Genomic DNA, 13815 nt, shown 5'->3' on the forward strand with positions numbered 1-13815 from the left:
TATATACAACATACGAAACTGTATAGACAAATCGTCTGAACGTGTAGCTCCTTTCATGTCTGGCCAGAGTATTTTTCTACGAGGACTTTTGTCTAATTTTCTATAATAATTTTCAGCCTCTTCAGATATCGCATTAACGTACTTAATTACTGCAGCATTTGTGTTGTCGAAATCGTCAGAAACTAATAGGTCCCGGTATTTGTTACTCAAGTTTTCAAATTCGTTTGTTACCGTTGATTTTATTAATTCTTGAGGTGATAGAAGTTTCCGTTGTTCGAAAGTCGCATCAATTTTATTTTCATATGCTAAAATACAAAAGTTACACACATTCCATTACTTAAATAAAGTAATATACAAAGTTATCACAGTAAGAAATTAATCCACTACTTACTTTTATCCCGTCTATCTATGAATGTTACAAAATAACTGTACACATAATAAATGCTTCCCGACACCAGTATGAATAAAAAATAATTCACTTTTATTATACGACTGTCCATAGCTTCCTGCTTGCTTCATATTCACGAAATGCCGGGTTATCCTACGTATATATTAATTGTATTTAGAGCATTTTCCTTGAAATCTGACTCACTCTTGACCATTTATATTATTTGTTGTTATGCAAATAGGTACATAGCTATATAAAGCTGTTTAAGCTTATAAATTTATCTATAAAACAACACCATCAAAACGTGGTCTCTATTTTTTTTTTGCAAATCCCCGTATGTACCGTTTGTCAAATATTTATACCGTTTATAACAACACACACACACCCACACACACACACACACACACACACACACACACACACACACACACACACACACACACACACACACACACACACACACACACACACACACACACACACACACACACTAGTAAAAACAGGAAACGCTAAGTGATTTTCCTAGTGACATAATTATAATCAAGTTTTATTTTGTGATATATGAATACTATTAGTGACATATATTACCTACATATGTCCATACTGTAGACATAACTTTGCGTGAGTCAGCGGAAAACTCACAGTTTGTGTTAGGTAAAATCTCTTACACGCTACATATATTTAAAAAAGCTGAAATTTAGCACAACTTAGTTATTGTTTAATTTGTAGGTACTTATGTCCGCATTTTTTTTTATATAATAAAAGTGTTAAAACAAAAACACAAAATGACATCTGTACTTATATTATTCTGACATTACAATAGTTACCAATGGACACGTCCAAAATATCATTATTTAGCTGATTTAGGCAGTACATTCTAGCGCTTAATTTCCTTCTTGCACACTGTTAAAAATTATGTAATTTTACATGCAAAAAAATTACATAATCCTGTAAAATTCCTGAAAAATCTGGGAAATTTACGGAAAAATATGACATTTTACGTAATTCTCGTAAATTTTTCATTTTTTCGGTAAAATCAATAATTTTTATGTAGTTTTACATAAAATTTATGTAATAATCACTAAGCCATGAATATTTACATAAAATCTGTAAAATTACATGGAATGTTCGGGATAAATACATTTTGGTATGTATTTTTTACGATTGAAGAGGGAATTTTACTTAGAAATCTCGCAATATTACCTATTTTCGTGAAAAATACATTTTTATGTAAATTGACTTACGTCTTATGTAATATTCCGTAAGATATCAGTAAAATTACAAAAAAACATTATGAAATTTCCCAACATTTCTTTAATTTTACATATATTCTGTTCAATTTACTGTTTAAATGGTCTTTTTACATAACATATATGTAATAATCACTAAGAGATGGAAGTTTACATAAAATCTGTAAAATTACATGGAATGTTTGGGACAAATACTTTTTTTTATGTGTTTTTAACAATTAAAAAGAGAATTTTACATAAACATCTCGTAATTTTACCATTTTTTTTTCAAATTACATATTTGTGTAAATTTACTTACGTGTAATGTAATATTCGGAATAATGTCAGGAAAATTACAAACAATAATATAAAATTTCCAAAAAATTCTTTAATTTTACATATTTTCTGTAAATTTACTGTTTAAATGTGTCGCTTTACATAATAAATATATAATAATCACTAAGAGATAGAAGTTTACATAAAATCTGTAAAATTACATGGAATGTTTGGGACAAATACATTTTTTTATGTGTTTATATCAATTAAAATGGGTATTTTACATAAAAATCTCATAATTTTACCTAATTTTGTGAAAATTACATTTTTGTGTAAAGTTACTCACGTCTTATGTAAAATTCCAAAAAATGTCATTAAAATCACAAAAAACATTATGAAGTTTCCCAACATTTCTTCATTTTACATATATATTCTGTAGAAATTACTGTTTAAATGGTATTTTTACATAATAAATATGTAATAATTACTAAGAGATGAACGTTTACATAAAATCTGTAAAATTACATGGAACTTTTGGGACAAATACTTTTTTAATGTGTTTTTAACAATTAAATCGGGAATTTGACATAAAAATCTCGTAATTTTACCATTTTTTATTGAGAACACATTTTTATTACAATTTACTTACTTCTTATGTAATATTCCGAAAAATATCAGAAAAATTACAAAAAACATAATTAAATTTCCCAACATTTTTTTAATTTTACAAATTTTCTGTAAACTTCCTGTTCAAATGGGTCTTTTTACACGATACATATGTAATAGTCACTAAGAAATGCCCGTTTACATAAATATCTGTAATACTACAATTGATTTTTAACAATTGGAACGGGTATTTTACATAAAAATCTCGCAAATTTATTATTTCTTTTGAAAAATACATTTTTATGTAAATTTACTTAAGTCTTATGTAATATTCCGAAACATGTCAGTAATATTACAAACAATATAATGAAATTTACCAATATCTTCTTAATGGTATACCTACATATTTTCTGTAAATTTACTGGTAAAATAAATAAATAATATATAGGACAATTTTACACAAATTAACCTAGTCCCACAGTAAGCTCAATAAGGATTGTGTTGTGGGCACTTTAGGTATAAATGTATAATCGATACATTCTTGAATACATAGGCAACATCCATAACTCCTGATGAACAAATATATTACGTGATAATAGACACACAAATAAATGCTCTGACCAAGATGCAAACCCGGGACGTCCTGCTTTATAGGCAGGGTCACTATCAACTAATAGGCTAAGGAGGCCGTGAATATGTTTTTTTTTTACATATTCAATATGTATTGTATAGTAATCACTAAGACAATGGACTTTTACATAAAATCTGTAAAATTACATGGAATGTCAGGGACAAAAATAATTTTATTATATACGTATTTTTCTATATTATATAAAGCTGCAATACGACTGACTGATGACACAATTGTTCTCCCAGAAGGAGGTTCGTGGTGTGTTAGACTTTGACAGTTTCATATAGAGGGCGGTCTCGTGATCTCCAGAAAATTCCGACTTTTGGTCTACCGCTTCCGGTCAGAAAAATGTTGGACGGGCCGGCCAAACGGTCAGACCTAGGTGGTGCTCGACCAAATGTCATAGAGGGACCCTGGCAGTTTTTAACGCGGCGCTGAGCTTCGAAACCCAGCGCTGCCGTGTCACGCGCATCTCATGTAACTTTAAAAGTCGAGTTTCGAGATAATTACGTTTAAAGTTTTAAAGATTCAAATGCTGTTATCGTTGACGGTTCGTCGTAATTTTTTTATTTTATCTAATCTACATGTAGGAAATATGGTCACAGACTGGGCCCTTTAATTTATGTTTCGCATAATTGAATAGTTTTCATTTTATTCGAATTAAATGTTTCCGCATGATCAACTCTTCCATACTATAGTGGTCACACGAAGTCATGTAAGTCAAGTTACATGACATTTGCGTGATCAGACGTGACACGTATTACTATAGGAATATTGTTGTCGTATAAATCAAGCGCTCGGCCAGTCATGCCTAACTAACTTAAGAAACGATGTTGATATTTTGGTTGTGTCAGTCATACAACTTAAGTTAACTGAGTTGTGCCTGACGCCATCGGCAAAAAAATGAAGTTACATGAGTTAGCCATATGCTTTTCTCAGTAAATAATGAAGATTTTCAAAATTTTCTTATAGAAGATATATATTTAATGGTTTTTAAGACGATTTAGACTGGTTATTCGTAACTCATGTAACTCGAGTTAACGGAGTTAGGCGTGACACGGCAGAGCGAAGGTCGAAGGCCGAGCTCCGCGTAGGGCCGAAGGCCCGGAGCGTCCTTTTCGATTTCCCAAACACGCGAGGCCGAAGGCCGAGCTGCAGGAATGAAGTGCTCGCAAGCGGATCTTTTTGTCCTAGCAAAAGTACAACTTTATTTCTTTTTCCCTTTGGAAAACAAACTACTACACAATTACAACAGCAACAACAACATTACCAACAACAACACATCAACAACAGCACCAACAGCAAACAACACGCGTACCGCGGGGAACTTTACATAAAAGTGTCGTGATTTTACCTACTTTCGTGAATTTTTTTTTATGTAAATTTACTTATCTATTATGTAATATTCAGAAAAATGCCAGTAAAATTAAAAACAATACAATAAAATTTTCCAATATTTCTTTAATTTTCTGCAAATTTACTATTTCAATGTGTGTCTTTACATTACATTTTTATTTATTTTATTTCAAACAAGTTAAACAGCATAAAAGTAAAAATACCAAACTACTACTTAACTAACTTAGCGCCACTTGCACCGTCCCACTAATCCGAGGTTAACCGGTTAAACCGTTAATCCAGTGTCAAATTGTACTGGTAACCAAGGTAACTCCAGATTTAACCGGTTAACCCCGGGTTAGTGGAATGGTGCAAGGGGCCCTTAGGGTGGTATTCCACCTGTCAAATTTGCATTCAATTTCTTTGTCCAATGTCAGTGCATCTCACTCTCTCATTATTAAGTGTGAGTGATAACAATAAATAAGTACCTACTGTGTGTTTATAACTTTTTTTTATTATTTTGTAAGTGTTTTTATATTTTACTTTTATATTCATATTATAATTAACCTAACTTAAGAAGAAAAATAAATAAAGAGAATAAGTACTAAAAAGTACGGAACCCTCGGTGGGCGAGTCCCACTCGCACTTGTCCGGTTTTTTTCACATTTATGAATTCCTAGCTCTTGCCCGCGAGTTCGTCTGGTAACATACGAGTACCCATTAAGGGTGACTCACGTTAGACCGGGCCGTGCCCGGGCCGGAGCTTCCGGCGCATCGTTTTCTATGGAATGCATCACGTGTTCGCCTGTCATGTCATAGAAACGTACCTAAGCGCCGGAAGCTCCGGCCCAGATGCGGCCCGGTCTAACGTGAGCGTGAGTTATCCTTTACCTACATACATATAATAGAACACAAACTACTTAATGCCTAATGGTAACATTCCATTTCTAACCGCAGCTGCATTACTGTCAATTTTACTATGGAAATTGACAATGACAGCGACGCGTTCAGTACCGGTAGTGCAGCTGCGGTTAGAAATGGAATGTTACCATAAAGCTGCTAACAGTGCTAACACATTACCGCACCGCACCAAGGACATTGTCAAGGTTGTTGTCAAGGTCTTACTTATGGGTGCGTCGCAATGACCTTGGTGCGGTGCGGTAATGTGTCCAATGATATGTTTGTCCAATGTCATGGCATCTCACTCTCTCTCTCAAGCAAAATGTGAGACAAAACACACATTGGACAAAGAAACAGAAACTGGACAGGTGGAATACCCTAATACAATTCCGTGAACAAGTTTTAACCTGCTGAGAATGCCGCCCGTGCGGTCGAAATTAAGAAGGTACTTAGGTACTTACTTAGTAAGTAGGTACAGTCACCTGCAATAATATGTTACTCTTCAAAGGCCGCAAAAATATCTGACACGACCTTATCTGTAGAGCCATAAGAGCGTGTCACATATTATTGCGGCCTTCGAAGAGTAACATATTATTGCAGGTGACTGTACTTACCTAATTAATTTTAGGCAAAATCGGTTTGTGCTCACACCACATCGTTACTACTAATACCTACTTAAAGATAAATAGATTCATTAATATTATGTAAAGATAGAAATACTTAGTTACTTAATACGAAATCTACATACATATCTAGGTAGGTACCTATTTATTTGGGTTCGTCTTTGACGTCTCTAAAAATAAATATGTCAAATATTCATATCAGACATAGGCATTTTTGAGAAAATTTTACAAGAATAGAATAACTTACAAAAAATGTATGTGGTTTGACAGTTTTTATGTCAAAGCGAGGTAAAGTCGCTAATTCGCCACCACCACCTGGCGGGATAAAAAGTTAGTTTTCCTCCCAATTCATTTTTAAGTAAATATGGGATAGGGTAAAATGCCCCAATTAGAAAAAAGGTAATCGATCATGACGTCTCTTTTTATTAAAAAATTAAGTCACAGCAAATATGTTACAAAAAATTATTAACTACATGTAATTAAAAACTACATAAAGCTACAACTAACTACAATATAAACTAAAATTATAAATAAAAACCTGGCTCCAGCTCTGTGCCTTTGGGCAGAGTGCCAAGAAGGCTGGCGGCATTGCCGCGCTGTCCAATTGTATATTTCCACAGTTTTGTCTTTTCTGGTTCCACTAGGTACGGCCAGGGTTCAGCATCAGCTCAGCTCTATGTATACTAATACCTTCTCCCGAATGTAACAAACACTTTTCTCAAAACCACATCAAAATCTGTTCAGCTAAACGCGAGATAATCGCGGACAAATACACCGTGTAACATGAGGAAACCGAAATATTTTAAACCGAATAATTTTAACTGCGTATTCCTGATCATATTTAGAGACAAAAATGTCCTATAAACTTTTTTGAAACTCGCCTAGTTTCAGAGATAATATTAATTAAAAAAAAACAAGTTTTTATTGTTACACAGTGTAAAAGACCTTTTTGATGGTGATGTTGCTGCTATGGGACGTAGTCTAAAATATCCTTCTTGATAGATATCAAAAAGTGACAAGTAACGCTTTGCAAAAAGTAGGTTTTACGAAAAAAAATGTAAAAATCAATTTTAAGTGAAAAGTTTACCAATCAACATCAAATAACATTTATTTTTATGTACATGTACATTCAAGAAATTGAAAAAACAAAACAACAACAAAAATTTTTTTTTGGTGAAGTATACCTAAACTCATCTTACATTTTTTCTTTCTTTTGACCTCAGAAATGCGTGGTTAAAGCTATTCGGTTTCCTCATATTACACCGTGTATACTTACAAACATTCCGTGTAGTTTTGGACATATTATAAAAGTTATTCAACGATTAATGCAGGTGGCTGGTAATAGGGCACTTTACCCTATGATAATAAATCTTCCTCGCGCTATCCCAGCTTTTTGCCACAGCTCATGGGAGCCTGGGAACTGCTTGGCAACTAATCCCGGGAATTGGCGTAGGCACTAGTTTTTACAGAAGCGACTGCCATCTGACCTTCTAACCCAGAGGGGAAACTAGGAAACTTGTTGGAACTAGTCCGGTTTCCTCACCATGTTTGCCTCTTCACCGAAAAGCGATTGGTAAATATCAAATGATACCTATTTCGTACATAAATTCTTTTCAACTTTACCGTATGATAAGCTACAAAAAAAATTAGAAAACTAAGGGATTCAGATAGGTCATTCATTGGCTCCAGGGAACCCCTTAATGTGAATTACAGCATCAAAGTTGGAAGCAACAAAACTTACGATGTTATTTATAGGTACCAATGTCAGCAATTATTGGTAAAATTGTGTACCTAATTATTAATTTCGAAAAATAAACTATAAATCTTCAAATATGAATTCATATCCGTTAGCACTCGCGGATTGGACGAATTTTGTGCGGCACTGGCTCACACCCAATCACGGATCAATATTATAACGCGCGCCAATGGCGCGCGAGCTACATGGATCACGCGATCGCTAGTCAGGCGCACCCCCCCCCCCCCGCCACGAACCTGTAGCTGCGCAGTTCATGAGTTCACATCAAAATGGCGCTCGCTCACTCGCTGTGCGTAGAACGTAGTACTTGTGTAAACGTGTAAATAAATTGGAGATAGCATACAAGAAAACAGGTAAATATAAGTATTAGATATACCTTTACTTTCTTGCATCGAATATCTAGTGAAATCTGCATTAGACCTCAAAACGTTATGTACTTCCAGAAAGGGTTCGCGGTTCAACTTTTTTCTAACGGTTTCCTCGGCGTCCTTTACAAAGTCCAGTTGATATCGTGTCCTGTCCACGTCCAGGGTGGACCTGATCTACAAAATCTTGGAGCAGCCGCTTTCGTCGTATGCCATTAAAAAAATGTAAGTATTTATTAGCTAAGTACATCTAAATTTAAAACGATATTAGTACATGCTTGATTGTGTAGGTTAATTAAATAGTCACCAACACTAATAAATTGTGTTATTCTTTTACAGTAAAACATGCCCGTTATTAAAATTTGGTCAGTAGACCAAACAATCAAGAAAGCTGTTCCAATAATGGACCCAACTTTAAAAAATATCATTGAAAAAGGTGAGTAAATCTAAATTAATTTGACTTTTCGTAATGAAATATTTTTTGTGTAATTGTAGAATGTAGTGTATTGTAGAATAGACTATAATTGGATACCTACTGTTAAGCATTAATGTGCTGACTCAAACCACATTTATTTTGCAGTATGATGTCAATTTAAAAATTTGACGCTTGAAGTTGACAAGATAGAGCTGATGCTGAACCCTGGCTGTACCTAGTGGAACTCAGGTTTGGTGCAACATAGGCCCACGCTATTTTGATCATCCGTCACATAGAGGGAGAGCAATACCCAAGATATAATTCATAATCCATTTTCTTCCAGATGAGGTACCATCCTAAATATAGTAGTTCCATTTACTAATCTTATTAACTTTTTCTTTTCCAGGAACCATTAACCAGGGTTCAAGTTGCAGAGCTATCCGAAATAGCTGCGCCTAACATTGTATTTTTAGGTGAGACTTAATTATTATTACAATGATAAAATGCCTTACCTGCGAAGCATAACACTGTATGTTTCATATAATTTATAATTAATCATAATATAATCTATATGAAACATACAGTGTTAAAACGTAAATGTATTGAATAAACCTGTGGCCCTAGTGAAAAAGGGTACAAGTGTCGCGCAGCTTAGTTGTAAAAGGGGCATGGAACTTACACCCTTTTAAAACTGCGCTGCCCGAGACTTGTACCCTTACTCACTAGTAGTGCCACTTAACGTAATACGATAAATTATCTTATTTGAGGAGGAAGTATTAAATTTGGGGGCCTATTATATTACCTGTTTTAACCATTATGTTTTTTGTCCACAGATAATGAAAATATAATTATATTACTTGCTGGTAGAAAAAACGATTGTTAGCGAAACTGAGATTCTGCCTACGTCGTTACAACTATTGATGGCGGCTTACTGCAACTTGAATATGGAATATCCAGTGGACTGTCAAAACACATTAGAATTTATACAAAGGTATATTTTTAAAATAAATCCTAAAGAAGGAAGTCATAAGTAATAGTTTTTGATTTTTAAAAAGCGTTTTTCAATTAAAAGACATGTCAAGATCGCTTAACTTCTTGCAAGTTCTTTCTAATGCTAAAAAAACTAACTATAATTAATGTCAGTAACAAACATTTTCAGACAATTCGTTACTTGAAATGGTATAGGTTTCACGCATTAGATTCACATAGGCCTTATTAACCGAAACTTTTATAAGACTAATTCATAAGAAGTACTTATGTACATAAGATATAATTTATAGTGTCGTATATGTCTTCTACTTTTTGTACTCTGTCACAGAATAAATAATAATAATATGCACGTAGACGTGTATATACGCGTGTGCTCTATAATTTTAGTGTGTGAAAATCAATAAATTTATTTCTTTGTAATTTTGTTTTTTATTAAATAACCTCCAAACTGTAAATTGCTTGTTGTTTGTATATTATGACTGATAAAATTAGTTCGTTTTACATGTTATTAGGCGATATTTCCTAAAGAATTCAATACAAATTTTGTACATTTACATGCTATCGATAATTCTCAGGATTTTGCTATTAGCAAGTTGGTATTTTTTTTTTCTTATGTACTTTAATAAATGCAGTCTGCAGACAGGCTGCATTAATTAAAATACATAAGAAAAAAAACTAACGAATGGTTAATAACTAAATCCGGAGAATTACCGTAAATGTACAGAATTTGTATTGAATTTTACAGAAAAATATCCCCTAATAACATGAAATATTACCTAATTTTACAGGTAATAATACACAAACAACAAGTAATTTTACCTTGCCCATATTTAAAATCACAGTTTTCTTATGTAAAAATACATAAATTGTATCAGTAATATTACCGAATAAAATGGAAAAATACTTAAAAATCATTAAAAATACATAAAGTTTGTGGTAAAATCACATACGCAAACTGTAATAAAACACGATAATTTTGTAATATTACTGAATAAAAAGTAAATATACTTAAAAAAACATTAATAACAATTAAAGTTTGTGTAATTTTACAGACGAAATCTGTAACAAAATACATAATAATTCGGTAATATTCCCGAATAAAAAGGAAAAATACTTAAAAAAATCATTAATAATACATGTACTTTGTGTAAATTCACATACGAAATCTGTAATAAAACACATATTACTTCTGTGATATTACCAAATACAATGTAAATATACATAAAGTATCATTAATAATACAAAAACTTAATGTATTTTTACATACGAAATCTGTAACAAAACACATAATAATTGTGTAATGTTACCGAATAAAAAGTAAAAATACTAAAAAAACATTAATAATACATTAAGTTGGTGTAATTTTACACATGAAATCTGTAACAAAATACATAATAATTCGGTAATATTACTGAATAAAATGTAATCATACATAAAAATCATTACTAATACACAAACTTTATGTATTTATACATACGAAATTTGTAACAAAACATACAATTACCCTGTAATATTACCGAAAAAAATGTAAAAGTACGTAAGTGAAATTTTACGGATATGTAAAATTACATAAATGAGATTTTACAGATTATGTAAAATTACATAAGTGAGATTTTTACATATCTGACAGTATGATTATGTAAAATTACATAAATGTAATTTTACATAACCGTCAATTTGTTTGATTATGTAAAATTACATAAATGTAAAATTACATAATAATGAAATCAGGTCGATATGTAAAATTACATACGCCTTGTAAAATTACATAATTATGTAAAAATACAGAAAAGTTAGGGCAACGAAAGTTGCCCTAAAATTATGTAAAATTCCCTGAATATTTTTAACAGTGCAGGTGTGGCCGTACCGGACGAGAGCGCGGAGGCAAAGTCTTCATTTTGGTGACAGAAGGCAGAGAACACCAGGTTAGTCGACTACGTCCCTTAACCTTTTCAACACCACAGACGGCAATTGACGTCAACGCAAAATCGTGACAACGACGCCAAAGACGGCATTTGACGTCGATCGTTTTTTGATGGATATCTACTGAAAAACACCACACAAATTTTACCCCCGTGGCATCAGTGGCACGGCAAATGGATGCGCCGTTTGGCCTTCAAAAGGTTAAGTTAGTTCGTTCTTGAACATTCTTCCTCGGGGTTAAGAGGACGTTTAATCTAATATCGAGAATTTTTTTCGCCTAAGTGGCTTGAAACTTCGTAGAAAGACATTGTGACAGACAAACGTTACGTGTTGTCAAATTGTTAAACCAACATAAAATATCACGCGAACGAGGTCACGTGAACAGCTAGTTACCTATTACCTTTTATATAACAGTAATAATCTCTATAGACATTAATCCCGGCATGTGTCTATTGATCAGTTCATAAATCTATTTTTAAATGATTTGTACAATTTTTATGAGAATAAATAATCGGACCGAAATCTACTCTTCGGACTTTATGTGTCGTGGTTTATTTTTTATGATATACATCTAATACATTTTTTTTTGTTATTGGAATCGACGTAGGTACTTCGTTCTAAGGGGGCCCACTGATTACCAGTCCGCCGGACGATTGTCTGTTCGGAAAGAGAAGAGTCGTGGAATGTATTGGGCCGTATACATTAAACGACTCTTTTCTTTCCGCACAGACTCTGGGCCCGATTCGGATTTTGACATAGACATCTATTAGATATCTTTTAGACATCACCAAGATACGATAACGATATGTTTAAGATCTAACCTGTCAAATTTCCTTTAGTACCGTTTGGTAACTAAAAATTGGTAACCAGCTTCGAAACGGGAAAAAATACCAATTCGTAACTGGCTTCAAATTGGGACTTTTTCATTACCGATTTGTAACCATGTTTGGTAACCGGCTTCGAAACGGGAAAAATAAATCCCGGTTTGTAACTGGTTACAAAATGAGACTTTTGAATTACCTATTCATAGCCACGGTTGGTAACCAGCTTCCAAACGGGAAAAAATATCCCGCGTTGTAACTGGTTACAAAATGGGATTTTGAAGTGATTCATTAAGTTGTATTAAGGGTGGAAAGTAGAGATAGGGCAGTAAAGGCAGCTTGCTGTCACTCGAAAATGGTCTTGGGAAGCCATCTCTGTTTAAGTGGTGGCAATTGGCATTCACAGATTTTTGATAAAATGTACAGTCAGCGAGAAATTATCATTAAAACTTAAAATAAACGTATGCAACGACAATAGGTCTGAAGTGCTTTCGTATGTATATACCTACACCGTTTTAGCCTCGATTTGGTAGAATAAACTCCGATCAGTAACTCTAGCTCATCATGATGGGGGGTGACCGGCACGTATGGAGGTCCAAGGGGGAGGCCTATGTTCAGCAGTGGACGTCTTATGGCTGAGATGATGATGATAATGATGAGTAACTCTAGCTCAATACGTAACCGGCTACAAACAGGTAATTTTGAATTCCCATTCTGTAGCTGGTTACGAAATTTTGGTTACCAAACGGTACTAAAGGTCAAATTTGACATTTGCGCGATTCTGGAGATACTCTTGAACGGTTTCCACAGGATATGACTTAGCGATCCAATTAACATCTAATAGATATCTTACTCTATCTAACGTAAAAGTGACATTGGTTGCCCGAATTGCGCTGCAAAAAGAGAACTAGTTGATATATAAACTATAACGTATCTAGAATGGATCTAATACGTGTCGTCTCTTGTGAATATCTTGAAGTTCGAATACGGCAGTCTATCAGCCTGTCAGTTAAACGCATCAACTGACGTGCTGATAATCTAACTGGTAATCTGTCGGCCCCTTAACAATGCGAAAATGCAAAGCTTTTTCTTCAATATTTCCTTTCACATCCAGACACTAATGGACTGTATGCGTCGTCGAGATGGTCTGAACGCCAAAATCCTTCAGTCCAAGGATGTGGCCAACAATCTGTACAAAGCCAACCCTCGCATGATGCCTCACGATTTGACGCCGGTGTGCAAGAAGATGTTCATCACCGTACAGAAAAATGAGACTAAGGATACGAAAGCACAGACAGACAAGGCAAAAAAGGTAAGTTATGATTTTAGTTTTGAATGATTCACGGTTAGTTTCACTAGATTTATAATTATCATTTATTTATTTTTCTTCTTAGGCTAGGTCATTTATAATATGAATATAAAAGTAAAATACAAAAACACATAAAAAACAACAAAAAATAAGTATAAACACATTATAAAAAACCTAACCTAGGGTGCCGCCAGCAGCGGGGCAGGGCCCAAGCTGCCGGTGGTCAGGGCCGCAGAGAGAGGAACCGG

The 13815-nt window shown here is 33.7% G+C and overlaps 1 protein-coding gene and 1 long non-coding RNA gene across 3 annotated transcripts in view; both read left to right on the top strand.

The window, feature by feature from the left end:
- Positions 1–13815, top strand: part of LOC134664410 (uncharacterized) — a 44832-nt gene that overhangs the window by 17542 nt on the left and 13475 nt on the right. Inside the window, exons 11-12 of the mRNA XM_063521036.1 lie at positions 11370–11439; positions 13373–13570. Coding sequence (XP_063377106.1) covers positions 11370–11439; positions 13373–13570 — 268 coding nt within the window. The remainder of the gene's footprint in view (positions 1–11369; positions 11440–13372; positions 13571–13815) is intronic.
- LOC134664413 (uncharacterized) lies at positions 7971–9934 on the top strand. 2 transcript variants are annotated; one of them, XR_010098246.1, is made up of 5 exons: positions 7971–8097; positions 8188–8334; positions 8449–8545; positions 8690–8997; positions 9358–9934. It is a non-coding gene; the product is annotated as an uncharacterized LOC134664413 (long non-coding RNA). The 2 variants fall into 2 exon arrangements; XR_010098245.1 differs by having other exon boundaries at positions 8449–8997.

Source organism: Cydia fagiglandana, chromosome 5 (genome assembly GCF_963556715.1).
Source record: "Cydia fagiglandana chromosome 5, ilCydFagi1.1, whole genome shotgun sequence".
NCBI lineage: Eukaryota > Metazoa > Arthropoda > Insecta > Lepidoptera > Tortricidae > Cydia > Cydia fagiglandana.